General features: G+C 41.0%; 1 protein-coding gene across 1 annotated transcript; it reads left to right on the forward strand.

Moving 5' to 3' along the window:
* The first annotated feature begins 442 nt into the window (after positions 1 to 442).
* Positions 443 to 15,447, forward strand: syt5b (synaptotagmin Vb). The gene is made up of 9 exons (XM_046369157.1): positions 443 to 566; positions 4,512 to 4,706; positions 5,777 to 5,955; positions 6,087 to 6,185; positions 12,134 to 12,301; positions 12,891 to 13,058; positions 13,221 to 13,338; positions 13,578 to 13,711; positions 13,818 to 15,447. Exons 2-9 carry the CDS (start codon positions 4,517 to 4,519, stop codon positions 14,025 to 14,027), a joined length of 1,266 nt encoding a protein of 421 aa, XP_046225113.1. The 5' UTR covers positions 443 to 566; positions 4,512 to 4,516; the 3' UTR covers positions 14,028 to 15,447.
* The last annotated feature ends 89 nt before the right edge of the window (positions 15,448 to 15,536 follow it).

Below are 15,536 nucleotides of genomic sequence, written 5' to 3' on the forward strand. Positions count from 1 at the left end.
TGAACAGGATGAACTATCCACTCTCAATGAAAGTACTCCCCAGATAGATGATTGACTGAGAGGATAGCTATGTCCTGAGGATTAGTGGAGGGAGATGAGGGGATGCACTTCAATCTCAGCTTTGATGGATAAACAAAACCACCACTTCAATCTAATGATCGAACAGGCACTCTTCCACTCTCACTGCGAGAACCACAGACTGATCAATGAGTTTGATCTCCCTACAAAGTGAGGGAAGTTAAATAAAAGGCTACGACTGTTGCTCTTATGGAATTTCAATTTAAACCAAGAGATAGAGCAACAGATGTGTTGTTGACATACCCCTATAGGGAGGGGGAGGGGGAGAGCGAGATTAACGTCAAGGGCTGCTTTAGTGATTTGACAGCGCTTTAGCTTAGAAGGGGGGGGGGATGGGGGCGGGGGGCAAGCTGACAGGCATAATAGTCACTGGAATATTCACGAAGGAAGGAACGATGGGTGTGTGAGGGTTCCCATGGGCCATTTTGACACAAAAGTGGTTTATTCCAAATTGATGATCTAAAAGACAGAGGGGAAAATATTAACAGGTAAGCCCAATGCGATTTCATTTCATAATCATCATCTGAAATCTCTTGAAGCTCACTAAGAATTGTTAACAGTTGCATAGACGAGAATTGCTTTTCCCACTGGGAACACACTTATTGGATCAATGTTGTTTCATAGCCATTTGTGACGTGGAACCAACATGGATTTGTAAAAAGTCATCAGTACTGTTCTCATCTCTTTTCAACCAGCGTTGTAAACATTGACATTTGGGTAAAACTTTAACTTAAATACAATGACTTAACATGACTAACAGTTTGTTTCATCAATCTAATTTCTACATAAAAATCATAACTATGTATGCGTTTAAAATGATGTAGGAAATTCCACGCAGAAACATGTATATTTATTTTAAGGCTTAAAAATCCTTCTTTAACCTGTCTCCGCCCCTTCAGCTACAGTGATTGAAGTGATTTTAACAAGTGACATCAATAAGGGATCATAGCTTTCACCTGGCTTCATCTGGTCAGTCTGTCATGGACATAGCAGGTGTTCCTAATGTTTCATACACTCAGTGTATAATATATTGGGGTGGTTGAAAAGAAGATTAATTCCATATTTGATTAGACATGTTATTTTTTACCTTGTTTCAATGTAGATAGTAAAATGTTTTGTTTGAATGAATGCCATTGTTTCAACGTCATACCATCAACCTAAATAAAGAGGTACATTGCCTTCAGAAAGTACTCACACCCCCTTGACTTTTTTCCACATTTTGTTGTGTTACAGCCTGAATTGAAAAATAATTCAATTGAGATATTTTGTCATTGGCCGACACACAATACTCCATCATTTGTAAATGGAATTAGGTTTTAAGAAATGTTCACAAATCTACTACAAATGAAAATCTGAAAGGTCTTGAGTCAATAAGTATTCAACCCCTTTGTTAGAGCAAGCCTAAAAACTTTCTGAAGTAAATATTTGATTCACAATTCATATAATAAGTTGCATGGACTCACTCTGAGTGAAATAATAGTATCTAAATTATTTTTTGAATGACTACCTAATGTCTGTACCCCATACATACAATTATCTGTAAGGTCCCTCAGTGAATTTTAAACACCGATTCAACCACAAAGACCAGGGAGGTTTCAAATGCCTCTCAAAGAAAGGCAACTATTAGTAGGTGGGTAAAAAATAATAATTTAAAAGCAGACATTGAATATTGTTTTAAGCATGGTGAAGTTATTCTTTGGATGGTGTATCAATATACCAAGTCACTGCAAATATACAGGCCTCCTTCCTAACTAAGTTGCAGGAAAGGAAGGCAACCACTTAGAGATTTCAACTTGAGTCCATTGGCGACCTTAAAACAGTTACAGAGTTTAATGGCTGTGATATGAAAAAACTAAGGATGGATCAACAACATTCAAGTTACTCCACAATACTAACCTAATTGAAAGAGTGAAAAGAAGGCCTGTACAGTATAAAATATTCCAAAACATGCATCCTGTTTGCAACAAAATGCTGAAGTAATACTGCAAGAAATGTGGCAAAGCAATTACATTTTTGTCCTGAATACAAAGTGTTATGTTTGTGGCAAATCCATTACAGCACATTACTGAACACTCCATATTTTCAATCATAGTGGTGCCTGCCTCATGTTATGGGTATGCTTGTAATCGTTAAAGGACCGGGGAGTTTTTCAGGTAACAACACATCCGCCACGCTGATCCTCAACATGGGGGGCCCCTCAGGGATGCGTGCTCAGTCCCCTCCTGTACTCCCTGTACACTCATGACTGCACGGTCAGGCAAGACCCCAACACCGTTATTAAGTTTGCCGATGACACTGATCACCGACAACAATGAGACCTATAGCCTATAGGGTGGAGGTTAGAGACATGGCCGTGTGGTGCCAGGACAACAACCTCTCTCTCAGCGTGATCAAGACAAAGGAGATGATTGTGGACTAGCACGCCCCCATTCTCATCGACAGGCTGTAGTGGAGCAGGTTGAGAGCTTCAAGTTGCTAGGTGTCACCAACAAACTATCATGGTCCAAACACACCAAGACAGTCGTGAAGAGGGCATGACACAGCCTATTCCCCCTCAGGAGACTGAATAGATTTGGCATGGCTCCTCAGTTCCTCAGAAAGTTCTACATCTGCACCATCGAGAACATCCTGACTGGTTGCATCACTGGTATGGCAACTGCTCAGCCATAAGACTCCTGGACAGCTAATCAAATGGCTACTCAGACTTTTTGCATTCCCCCCCCTTTTACACTGCTGCTACTCTCTGTTTATTATCTATGAATAGTCACTTTAACTCAACCTGCATATACATATTACCTCAATTACCTTGACTAACCGGTACACATTTGACACTGTACCGGTACCCCCTGTATATAGCCTCGCTATTGTTATTTTACTGCTGCTCTCTAATTATTTGTTACTTTTATTTTAAATGTTTTGCTTAACACTTATTTTTCTTAAACTGCATTGTTGGCTAAGGGCTTGTAAGTAAGCATTTCACTGTAAGACCTGTTGTATTCGTCGCTCTGGATAAGAGCGTCTGCTAAATGACTTAAATGTAAATGTATTCGGCGATTGTGACAAATAACATTTTATTTTATTTTCTAACACTCACTACTGAGTTCCAAACTGCTTCTGGAAGCAATGTCAGCAGAAGTGTTCGTCGGGAGCTTCACGAAATGGGTTTCCATGGCCAAGCAATCGCACACAAGCCTTAGATCACAATGCGCAATGACAAGCGTCTGCTAGAGAGGTGTACAGCCCGCCGCCATTGGACCTTGGAGCAGTGGAAACGAGTGCAGTCCGAAGGACAAAGTGCAATCCGACGGACGAGTCTGGGGTTGGCAGATGGCAGAAGAATGCTATCTGTCTAAATGCATAGTGCCAACTGTAAAGTTTGGTGGAGGAAGGCGGGGGACCAACTCCATATTAATACCCATGATTTTGGAATGAGATGTTTGACGAACATCATACTTTTGATCATGTAGTGAATTAGTCACATCTAAAAAAAAGGGGTGAGGTGCAGAGCAGAGATATGAAAATACGTAATTGAACCTGAAAATGTCTTACACACACATTCAGTTCATCCCCTATTTCCCTACTCTTCATACTATGCTTTCATGAAGCAATCACCATTAGCTGTACAGCTGTATAATCTTAATATGTTTTTATCTTCCTCAAATTTCCATTTTCATATGTATTCATGGTGAAGCGCTAGATGCATCTATTGCATTTTAAAGATGGTCTAGAAATAGGCAGAATTGTAAGGAAGGAGGAGGGACAAGCCAAGGAAATGTTATGTAAAGCTGGTGATTAAGCTTTCACAGTACATTCCATTGAACATTATCCTCTGAAATGACTAGATATAGACCCAATACTCCTGAAACCAGTGGCAGTTATGAGAGAGCGGGTAGGAGATGCTGGGACTGTGGCTTGGGAGGGCGGGGAATGGGAGGGGGTAAACCACCTTTTAGTTAAGCATCGGGGGGTCTGGGATTTTGGATTAATACTGTAATAATCCAGTTATGTGTCAGCAGAGAGAGAGAGCGATAGAGGGATAGATAGATAGATAGAGGGATAGATAGATATGGCGAGAGAGGGAGTGTGGGGGGGGGTGACATGGTGGGTTATGGGGAGGGGTGGGATGAGATGAGAGGAAGAGGGATTAAGGTCAGCCTGGTTGAGCTTCTGGTTTATTGTCCGGTGTTCTCTGAAGGAGGTGACGCTCACACACTTTTGGGTAATACATACACGTTTAGCCTACTGGAATTCACACACTGCAACTAGAAACCTGAATGTTCTGAACTATCCACACGATCATGTAAACACATGAGACAACGAATGATCTTATTCTATCAATCATCATTATCTGTGTCAACATGGCCTGGTCAACAAGAATTTGTTTGGGGCCAATTAACCCTATGCTTCCTTGCCCTGTACCTGCTATTTATCAGCTGGAATGAGGATGGCCAGTGTGCAGTTCCGGGCCCGTCGGGCTGCGGAGCCGGCAGAACCAGAACCTGAACATGAAAAAGAGCCAGAGCAAGTAGAGGAGCCAGCTGCCCACGTCCCTCCAGCACACCACCCCGGCCACCACAACTATGACCACATGAAGAGCAAGTTCATGAATGAGATTGGCCATCTGCCACGTAAGTAGTTCCTGGCATGCAGATGGAATTGGACAAGACTGAGGACTACACAGATGCTGTTTTCCTAACTTTTATGTCATCTCTGTAGCTATCGTGGAAGGTTGAAATCTGCTTGGGTCCTGATCCTTGGATGTGGCAATTTAAATCTCTCGTGGATTGTTTAGGGTGGAGGGACTGAGTGAGAGTTGGTGACAAAAATAGAATAAGAGCTATAGGACCGTACATATAAGCCATGACAGATGTTAGAACTATGGAATGGAACACGGAATCCACAATGTCACTTCATCATCTTCCTTTTATAATATCATTCCTCTTTTCTCACAGGAATGATTCAAAGTAATAACGTTTTCATTCTCCATGTGCATTTACTTTGAATATACCTACAGTTGCGGACAAATATATTGGCACCTCTGCACTTTATCATGGAGTGCGATGGAGAAGAAATTTCTGTTTAGTCTTTCAAAACTGCTTGAATGACTATTGTTGCCCTGTAGTCACCTACAACTTACCACAGGTGACATAAATTACACCGTAAACAAGAATGACTTGCCTCCAATCAAATGAATTTGAATTTTTCACAATTTAGCCCAGGACATTTTTTATTTTTTTACCTCGTTGAGAAAAGTCAATGTGTCATTTTTGATGTTGTTCCTGTGCAGAAGTAAATCAAACAAATACACCAATGTTTAATATTTTTATTTTTACATTTCAACTTATTTGAGAAGAAATAGTGAATCGTGCAACGGTGCCACAAATATTTGACCGCAACTGTATATTGGTACAGCCTCCCTTCTGTGTACATTGTGACATTACAACCCCATCAAAGTCTATAGCAATTATGTTTTCCTTTAAGATTTGTTTTTCGCTGTCATTAACAAACCTTGTCCCTTATTCCGATGTGATCCACTAGTCGACATCGAGCACGTTAGGGTGAAAGAATAGACTTCCAACTTGTCCTGGTATATTTTATGCTTCCCTCCCTGTTTCAAGTATCTTGGTATAGTTTGTCATATGCTAAGATAGACAGTACGTCATTAGATGTAAAATTGTGTTGCCACTTTCTTCTGTAGTCCCTATGTGGGCAGTTGTGGCCATCGTCGTAGTGGTGCTGGTGTTGGTAGGATGCTGCACCTTCTGCCTCTTCAAAAAATGCTTTGGGAAAAAGAAAAAAACAAAGAAAGTGAGGGAGAGGAAGGCTGGCCGCCGGAGGAAGGCAGACAACGAAGGAGGAGGAGAGGGTGGCGATAAGGTGAGATGGATACAGGGGAAAGATGGGGAAGGGATGAAACACACACATTTCCCATGAACGTGAGGAACATAGACAGTGCCATGCAGTATCAAACAAACACAGAAAATATGTGTCTGCGCTCTATTATTCAGGAAGAAGGGGATAAGAAAGAAGGGGAAGGAGAGGAGAAGGAGCAGGAGAAGCTGGGGAAACTGGAGTTCTCCTTGGACTACAACTTCACAGATGCCCAGGTAGTGCCAAGTCCTCTTGTTGTATGGTACGATACTTTGTCAAAAGAGGCCCCTGTACTAATACTGTATGACTAGCGCCCTGCGTTTTGCGCAATCACGTCACATGGCCTGGATTTGAACCTTTATTTAAAGCTTTTTCCATCAAACAGTCCCCTTTTCTTTTTACCTCAGATGGTCCAGCACCATCCTCAGACAATTACTTAAATTTTTTGTGCAATTCCCATTTCGGGATTGTCTTGCTATGTCTCATGAATGCGCAAAACACAGTGCCTTATAAATGACAGCACAGCACTTTTGTTCCAATTCTGTTATTTACTAAAGCAGATGCTATTCTCCAGAGCAACTTACAATCAGTACATACACTTAGCAAAGATGTAAAACAGCAAAATACTAACCTAACTGGTGTGTGACATTAGTTAAGTATGTGGACATCCCTTCAAATTAGTGTAATCGACTATTTCAGCCTATACACTTGCTGACACGTGTATAAAATCGAGCACACAGCCATGCAATCTCTATAGACAAACATTGGCTGTAGAAGGGCCTTACTGAAGAGCTCAGTGACATTTAACGTGGTACTGTCATATGATGCCACCTTTCCAACAAGTCAGTTCGTCAGAGTTCTGCCCTGCTAGAGCTGCCCCGATCAACTGTAAGTGCTGTTATTGTGAAGTGGAAATGTCTAGGAGCAACAACGGTACAGCCACGAAGGAACAAACTCCCTCACGACGCCAGGACAGCGGAGTCAATCACCACCTTCCGGAGACACCTGAAACCCCACCTCTTTAAGGAATACCTAGGATAGGTTAAGTAATCCCTCTCACCCCACCCCCCTAAGTTTTAGATGCACTATTGTTAAGTGACTGTCCCACTGGATGTCATAAGGTGAATGCACCAATTTGTAAGTCGCTCTGGATAAGAGCGTCTGCTAAATGACTTAAATGTAAATGTTAAATGTAATGTAAATGATAGGCCACACAAGCTCACAGAATGGGACCAGACAAGTGCTGATGCGCGAGCTCGTAAAAATAGTCTGTTCCCGGTTGCAACACTCTGGAAGCAACGTCAGCACAAGAACTGTTGTCAGGGGCTTCATGAAATGGGTTTCCATGGCCGATCAGCTGCAAAAGATCACCATGCACAATGCCAAATGTTGGCTGGAGTGGTGTAGAGTTCACCGCTATTGGACTCTGGAGCAGTGGAAACGTGTTCTCTGGAGTGATCAATCACGCTTCATCAGCCTGCAGTCTGACGGACGAATCTGGGTTTGGCAGATACCAGGAGAATGCTACCTGCCCGATTGCATAGTGGCAATTGTAAAGCTTGGTGGAGGAGGAATAATGGGTTGGGGATGTTTTTCACGGTTCAGGCTAGGCCCCTTAGTTCTAGTGAAGGGAAATCTTAACGCTACAGCATACAAAGACATTCTAGACAATTCTGTGCTTAAAACTTTGTGGCAACAGTTTGGGGAAGGCCCTTTCCTGTTTCAGCATGACAATGCCCCCGTGCACAAAGCGAGGACCATACAGAAATGGTTTGTCAAGATCGGTGTGGAAGAACTTGACTGGTCTGCAGAGCCCTGACCTCAACCCCATCAAACACCTTTTGGATGAATTGGAACGGCGACTGCGAGCCAGGCCTAATCGCCCAACATCAGTGCCCGACCTCACGAATGCTCTCGTGGCTGAATGGAAGCAAGTCCCTGCAGCAATGACACCAACATCTAGTGGAAAGCCTTCCCAGAAGGGTGGATGGAGGCTGTTATAGCAGCAAAGGACTCCATATTAATGCCCATGATTTTGGAATGAGATGTTCAATGAGCAGGTGACCACATACTTTTGGCCATGTAGTGTATGTATAATATATACAGGGTTGGGGAGTAACGGATTACATGTCATCTGTTACATCAAATCAAACTTTATTTGTCACATGAGTCAAATAGAAGTGTAGACCTTACTGTGAAATGCTTACTTACAAGCCCTTAACCAGCAGTGTCGTTCAAGAAGTGTTAAGAAAATATTGACCAAATAAACTAAAGTAAAAAATAATACAAAGTAACACAGTAAAATAACAATAACGAGGCTATATACAGATGGTACCGGTACCGAGTCAGTGTGCGGGGGTACAGGTTAGTTGGGGTAATTTGTACATGAAGGTAGGGGTGAAGTGTCTATGCATAGATGATAAACAGCGAGTAGCAGCAGTGTACATAACAAATGGAGGGGTGGGGGGTGGGGATTACAATTTAAGGGATTATTTAAAAAACGGTAACTAATCCGTTACATTACCAGACAAAAAATTGTGATCCGATTACAGATACTTTTGAAAAACTAGATGATTACTTAGAGGAGTACTTTTAAATTCAGAAAGGATGCTTGCGGAAAAGAAATCTTTGACACTTCTTCGTTTTCTCAATGACATTCAAATCAGCATTGAAAAAAGGTGCAAATTACATTTTGTTTCACCTTGCTGTTACAAATCTAAATGTGTATTTGAACCCAATAATGGTTGAATTCAAGAAGTTTAAGCTGCCTATCAATCATTGGTTTTGAAACCAGTGGACAGCCAGTGAAAAATATGCTCTTCCAACAGCTGCATAGTGTGGATCCCAGCCTATGGAATAAAAGTGATGCTTTTATTGCTCAATGTCATTTATACTGATGAAAAATAATAATCCATAGGCCTAATGGACACATGCTCAAACTTGCACACTTCTGATAGACTTAAATGGGCAATCTGTATTTGCTACAGCCATTTTTGGACTTATAAATGAAATATATATGTATATATATCCATTGATTCTTGAAGAATATAACTTATAAATGCCTCATGAGCTTAGTTTAGCTGTCACACTCCATGAGAACCCAAAATATGAACTTGTTTTATTCCAACGTTTGTAAACATTGTAAATGTAAACAAACACTGTGTAGCCTCATAACATGGTTAAAACAATCCTTTTAATATCATGGATGGTCAGTCCTTCCATCCAGAGCCCTCTCTATTAATCTGAGAGTGGTTACATTTCTCCAGGCCCATCCCTCAGCTTTTTACCAAAACAGAGGCGGGGCGACAGTATTGTTTCATCTGTGGATTTGCCCTTTCAACAGCTGCATATTATCAAGATATCAAAATGTCACCAACAAAAAGATAAACAATAGGCCTATAGAAAATGTAGCATGTGGCATTCATTCTTCACGTGTAAATAGCATGCCATTCCATGAGCACAGCATTTCATTTTCAACTTGAATCAATGAGCCCAATCTGTCCTCCATGACAACAAAATCATAAACAACAGAGTAGGGCTGGCTAATAAATCCTTAGTTTTAGGGTCATGCTCCGGTAACATCATTTGGCTAACCTATACTTCCATAAGTCCTATTCTTGAAGATCAACGGGTATAATGTATATTGGAATGACTGGAATTCTGATAGACTTTGGTTTTTAATATAAAGATATCATTTTATCGTATTATTACATGTAGTAGAAAGCGATGGGTTAGAAGAAGCCGACATAACCAACCCATAAATAAGAATTTAACATCCATTTATGGCCAGCTATGTAAACTTTAACATTGATTTATCCTGCAATAGATCAATTGGTAACATACATTTTTGTCTTCTTCTAATGCCTCTTAAGGGGAAAGTAATCTAAAAGGAACGGAAGGTACTCAGATTACGTCACTGATTTTGGGTAATCCAAAAGTTACGTTACTGATTACAATTTGACAGGTAACTAGTAACTGTAAAGGATTACATTTAGAAAGTAACCCACCCAACCCTGATTATATATACAGTACCACTCAAAAGTTTGGTCACACCTACTGATTCCAGGGTTTTTCTTTATTTTTACATTGTAGAATAATAGTGAAGACATTAAAACGATGAAATAACATACGGAATCATGTAGTAACCTAAAAAGTGTGAAACAAATCAAAATATATTTCATATTTGAGATTCTTCAAAATAGCCACACTTTGCCTTGATGACAGCTGTTCACACTCTTAGCATTCTCTCGACCAGCTTCATGAGGATTGCTTTTCCAACAGTCTTGAAGGAGTTCCCACATATGCTGAGCACTTGTTGGCTGCTTTTCCTTCACTCTGCGGTCCAACTCCTCCCAAACCATCTCAATTGGGTTGAGGTCAGGTGATTGGGGAGGCCTGGTCATCTGTTGCCGCACTCCATCACTCTCCTACTTGGTCAAATAGCCCTTACACAGCCTTGAGGTGTGTTTTGGGTCATTTTCCTATTGAAAAATAAATACTAGTCCCACTAAGCGCAAACCAGATGGGATGGCGTATCGCTGCATAATTCTGTGGTAGCCATGCTGGTTAAGTGTGCTTTGAATTCTATATAAATCACAGACAGCGTCACCAGCCAAGCACCATCACACCTCCTCCTCCTCCATGCTTCACGGTGGGAATCACACATGTGGAGATCATCCGTTCACCAACTCTGTGTCTCTCACACGCATGGAATCATGTAGTAACCAAAAAAGTGTTATAAAATATAAAGTGTTATAAAATATATTTTACATTTGAGATTCTTCAAAGTAGCCACCCTTTACCTTGAAGACAGCTTCATGAGGTATTCACATGGAATGCATTTCAATTAACAGGTGTGCCTTTTTTAAAGTACATTTGTGGAATTTCATTCCTTCTTAATGTGTTTGAGCCAATCAGTTGTGCTGTGACAAGGTAGGGGTGGTATACAGAAGCTAGCCCTATTTGGTAAAAGACCAAATCCATATTATGGCTAGAAAAACTCAAATAAGCAAAGAGAAACGACAGTCCATCATTACTTTAAGACATGAAGGTCAGTCAATGCGGAAAATGTCAAGAACTTTGAAAGTTTCTTTAAGTGCAGTCACGAAAACTATCAAGCACTATGATGAAACTGGCTCTCATGAGGACCGCCACAGGAAAGGAAGACCCAGAGTGTAACGGTGTGCGTACTGGCGGCAGAGAAGTCAGGTGCAGGGGAGCGAAAACTGATTTACAACGGTTTCATTTAAAAAACATTAAAACCACCGTAAACAGAACAATAAATGAGTGGGTCAAACAAAACCCGGTATCCAACAGCATAGGGTACACAAGCACTACAAGAAACAATTCCGGACAAGGACATGGGGTTGAACAGAGGGTTAAATACACAACATGTAATTGATGGATTTGAAACCAGGTGTGAGGGAATACGAGACAAAACCAATGGAAAATGACGTCGATCGCCAAACGCCGCCCGAACTAGGAGAGGGACCGACTTCAGCGGAAGTCGTGGCACAGAGTTACCTCTTCTGCAGAGGAGGATAAGTTCATTAGAGTTACCGGCCTCAGAAATTGCAGCCCAAAATAAATGTTTCACCGAGTTCAAGTAACAGACACATCTCACCATCAACTGTTCAGAAGACACTGTGTGAATCAGGCCTTAATGGTCGAATTGCTGCAAAGAAACCACTACTAAAGGATATCAATAAGAAGAAGATATTTGCTTGGGCCAAGAAACATGAGCAATGGACATTAGACCAGTGGAAATCTGTCCTTTGGTCTGATGAGTCTAAATTTTATATTTTTAGTTTCAACCGCCGTGTCTTTGTGAGACGCAGAGTTGGTGAACGGATGATCTCCACATGTGAAGAATCTCAAATATAAAATATATTTTGATTTGTTTAACACTTTTTTTTTGGTTACTACATGATTCCATAGGTTATTTCAAAGTTTTGATGTCTTCACTATTATTCTACAATGTAGAAAATAGTAAAAATAAAGAAAAACCCTGGAATGAGTAGGTGTGTCCAAACTTTTGACTGTTACTTTGTATATGTTCAATAAGGTTTTAATATCAACCAAGTCTGAAATTGAGACTTTCTGGGAGAAATGTCTTGAACCTCTGGGCGATTTTAATCTTCACCTGATCATCCTGACTCATCCTCTTGGTCTTCTCTCTCCAAAGCTTATAGTGGGTATCCTCCAGGCTCAGGATCTAGCTGCCATGGATATGGGGGGTACCTCAGACCCCTATGTAAAAGTCTACCTGCTCCCAGACAAAAAGAAGAAGCATGAAACTAAGGTCCAGCGCAAGAACCTGTGCCCGGTTTTCAACGAGACCTTCATCTTCAAGGTTTACGTGGTGTCTTGGCCTTGTGGTTTTGTTTGTTTGTCTCATGTCTGGGTCTGTTTGTTTTGTTTTCTGTCTCTGTAGCAGCTTGTGTTGGTGTTCCAGGTTGTTGATGATGTATCACTTGTTGGTCTCTGAGTTCACGTGGGCAGAAGTCGAGCCCATGTCCGTGCTCCCCTTCGTAGTTTGTCTCTCGTACTCTGATTGCCATCCGTCAAGGTATCCCCGAACAACTTTAAAAATGCAGAATTAAGAATGCATTTTTACTTGTCTCCTGTCAATGCATGTTTTCATTTGTTTGTCTGGATTTGTTAGTTAGTTATATGTTATATATCATATATTAGTTATATATTAGTTATATGTATTTATATGTTGGCATGTTAAGTTTTATTGTATAATTATTATTTTACATTGAACTGTTTTTGATCAATTCCGGAAAACTGCCGAACATTGATATACCTAGTAAGAACTGCACTAACCAATGTTGTTTTTTAATAAGAGCCAGCAATGCATGACATAAATCTCTCTCTATCGAGGAGCATCAGTTGGCCAGACATGCACTTGTGACTAATGCCCCTGCCTTTCCTCCAAGATCCCGTACACGGAGTTGGGAGGGAAGATCCTGGTGTTGCAGGTCTTCGACTTTGACCGTTTCTCAAAGCATGATGTGATTGGGGAGATAAAGATCCCCATGAACAGTGTGGATCTGGGACAACCAATGCAATGTTGGAGGGACCTGGAGAACAGTGAAAAAGAAGAGGTATTATGTAATGTGGTATTACTAACCCTTTGGTCATCCATCCAGTCACCCTCACATTTGCATGATGGATAAGCTCACAACCTAATGTAATAGATTCCTCCTTATTTGATCCGATTCTGGCTGGTGGTTTAACACCATGTTGTTCCGGTGTGCACCTGTAAGGCAGAGAAACTGGGTGATGTCTGCATCTCCTTGCGCTATGTACCTACTGCTGGCAAACTCACTATCAACATCATGGAGGCCAAGAACCTAAAGAAGATGGATGTTGGTGGCTTATCAGGTGATTTTAAATCTCTCAACAAATAGTGGTCTTCTCTCATTCCCTCTAAGGTTGTGCGGCCTCGCAAATGTATCAGCAACGTTTTCAGTTCACACGATTGCAGATTCATCCAATGACATATGTGTAAAAAATCGGCCCTCGTGAGTCTACCAGTTGTCCAGCACGCAGCTTTGTCTGATCAAAGTCTACCAAAAAACATTGACAAATTGGCTTGCTCCCTTCTCATCCACCCTTCACAGATCCATTTGTGAAGATTGTTCTGCAGCACAATGGGAAACGAATCAAGAAGAAGAAGACAACTGTCAAGAAGAACACACTCAACCCTTACTTCAATGAGAGCTTCAGCTTTGAGATTCCCTTCGAGCAGATTCAGGTATTGCATCTTTGCCTTATCAATCCATATGTAGTTGCAGAGAACCCGGTCAGTAGTCTGGAAGTAAAGTAAGTGTTTCAATGTATCTTCTGTGTTTCTTACTCAGAAAGTGCAGGTCGTCATAACAGTGTATGACTACGACAAGCTTGGGAGCAACGATGCAATCGGGAAGACCTTCATGGGTTATGGTGCCACAGGAGTTGGTCTGAAACATTGGTCCGAAATGTTGGCCAATCCCAGACGTCCAGTTGCCCAATGGCATGTCCTCTGCCCAGAGGAGGAGGTGGATGCAGCTCTGAAGGTCCCACCTCGTTAATGATCCCTCAACATCCTTGGATCGTTAATGTTATCCACGAGGAAAGCAAAACATTTTGATATGTCTTTCAGTGTTATTAAGACCTCTTTGTATGTTTGCCCCTGTCTGTTTTTCTGTCATCTCTTTTTGGCGTACTTTTTTTCGTTAAGTGGGTGTGTGTTTGTACACGTATGTTTGTACGTGTGTGCATGTGCACGCATTGCAGCATGAGCGTTCATGTGTTTGTGTCTCTGACGCCATTGGGATGTTTTTAAAATGACCTGCATTTGATTCGTCTGAATGTTCAGGACTGATTATAGCCCATACTATGTTATTTTGTTGTTTTATAAAACATCCCTCTGTTGGTTTCTAAATGTAGGTCTAGATGTAAAAAAAAAGAAAGTATTACAAATAGGTAAAATATGCACCCTTGTTATATGGCCTTATAGGCTACAGACAATCAGATGAAGGAATTCAATTGTTTTTTGACTCATTGACAACCTTCCATTCCGCACAAATATACTACTTTTGATTTTGTGAACTGTCATGTAGGCCTACATTAAAAACATAATTAGTGGCAGTGGTTATAGTTAGAATTAAAGATTGCATTATGTTTTGCTTGTTGGTCGTAAGATACTTCAACTATACTGAACCCAAACATAAACGCAACATGGAAAGTGTTGGTCCCATGTTTCATATGCTGAAATAAAAGATCCCAGAAATGTTCCATATGCTATGTTTCAAATATTTTGCACAAATGTGTTTACATCCCTGTTAGTGAGCACTTCTCCTTTGCCAAGATAATCCATCAACCTGACAGGTGTGGCATATCAATAAACTGATTAAACAGCATGATCATTACACAGGTGCACCTTGTGCTGTGGACAATAAACGACCACACTAAAATGTGCAGTTTTGTTACACATGTCCACCAGAGCTGTTATCAGATTATTTAATGTTCATTTCTCTACCATAAACCGCCTCCAACATAGTTTTAGAGAATTTGGCAGTACGTCCAACTGTAACAGACCACGTGTAACCACGCCAGCCCAGCACCTCCACATCCGGTTTCTTCACCTGCATGATAGTCTGAGACCAGCCACCCGGACAGCTGATGAAACTGAGGAGTATTTATGTCTGTAATTAAGTCCTTTTGTGGGGAAAGCCTCATTCTGATTGGCTGGGCCTGGCTCCCAAGTAGGTGAGCCTCTGCCCAGTCATGTGAAATCCATAGATTAGGGCCTAATGAATTTATTTGAATTCACTAATTATATGAACTGTAACTGTAACTCAGTAAAATTAGTCAAATCGATGCAGTATATTTATGTTAGTAAACAAGTAAAATGCAGTGTGAGGTGCTAAGTCAATGTGCTAAATAATGCTCCCTATTTTGCCAAGAAATGATTTTGTTCAGTGACTTCACCTACACAAAATAAATAATCATTTCAAAAAAGTGTTGGGTTTCGTCTCATGCATCTGCTATGGAAAATGCTGCAGTTACACAGGAGGGACATAGAGGGCGCTACTCTT

The sequence above is a fragment of the Oncorhynchus gorbuscha genome, linkage group LG11, assembly GCF_021184085.1.
Source record: "Oncorhynchus gorbuscha isolate QuinsamMale2020 ecotype Even-year linkage group LG11, OgorEven_v1.0, whole genome shotgun sequence".
NCBI classification, from domain to species: domain Eukaryota; kingdom Metazoa; phylum Chordata; class Actinopteri; order Salmoniformes; family Salmonidae; genus Oncorhynchus; species Oncorhynchus gorbuscha.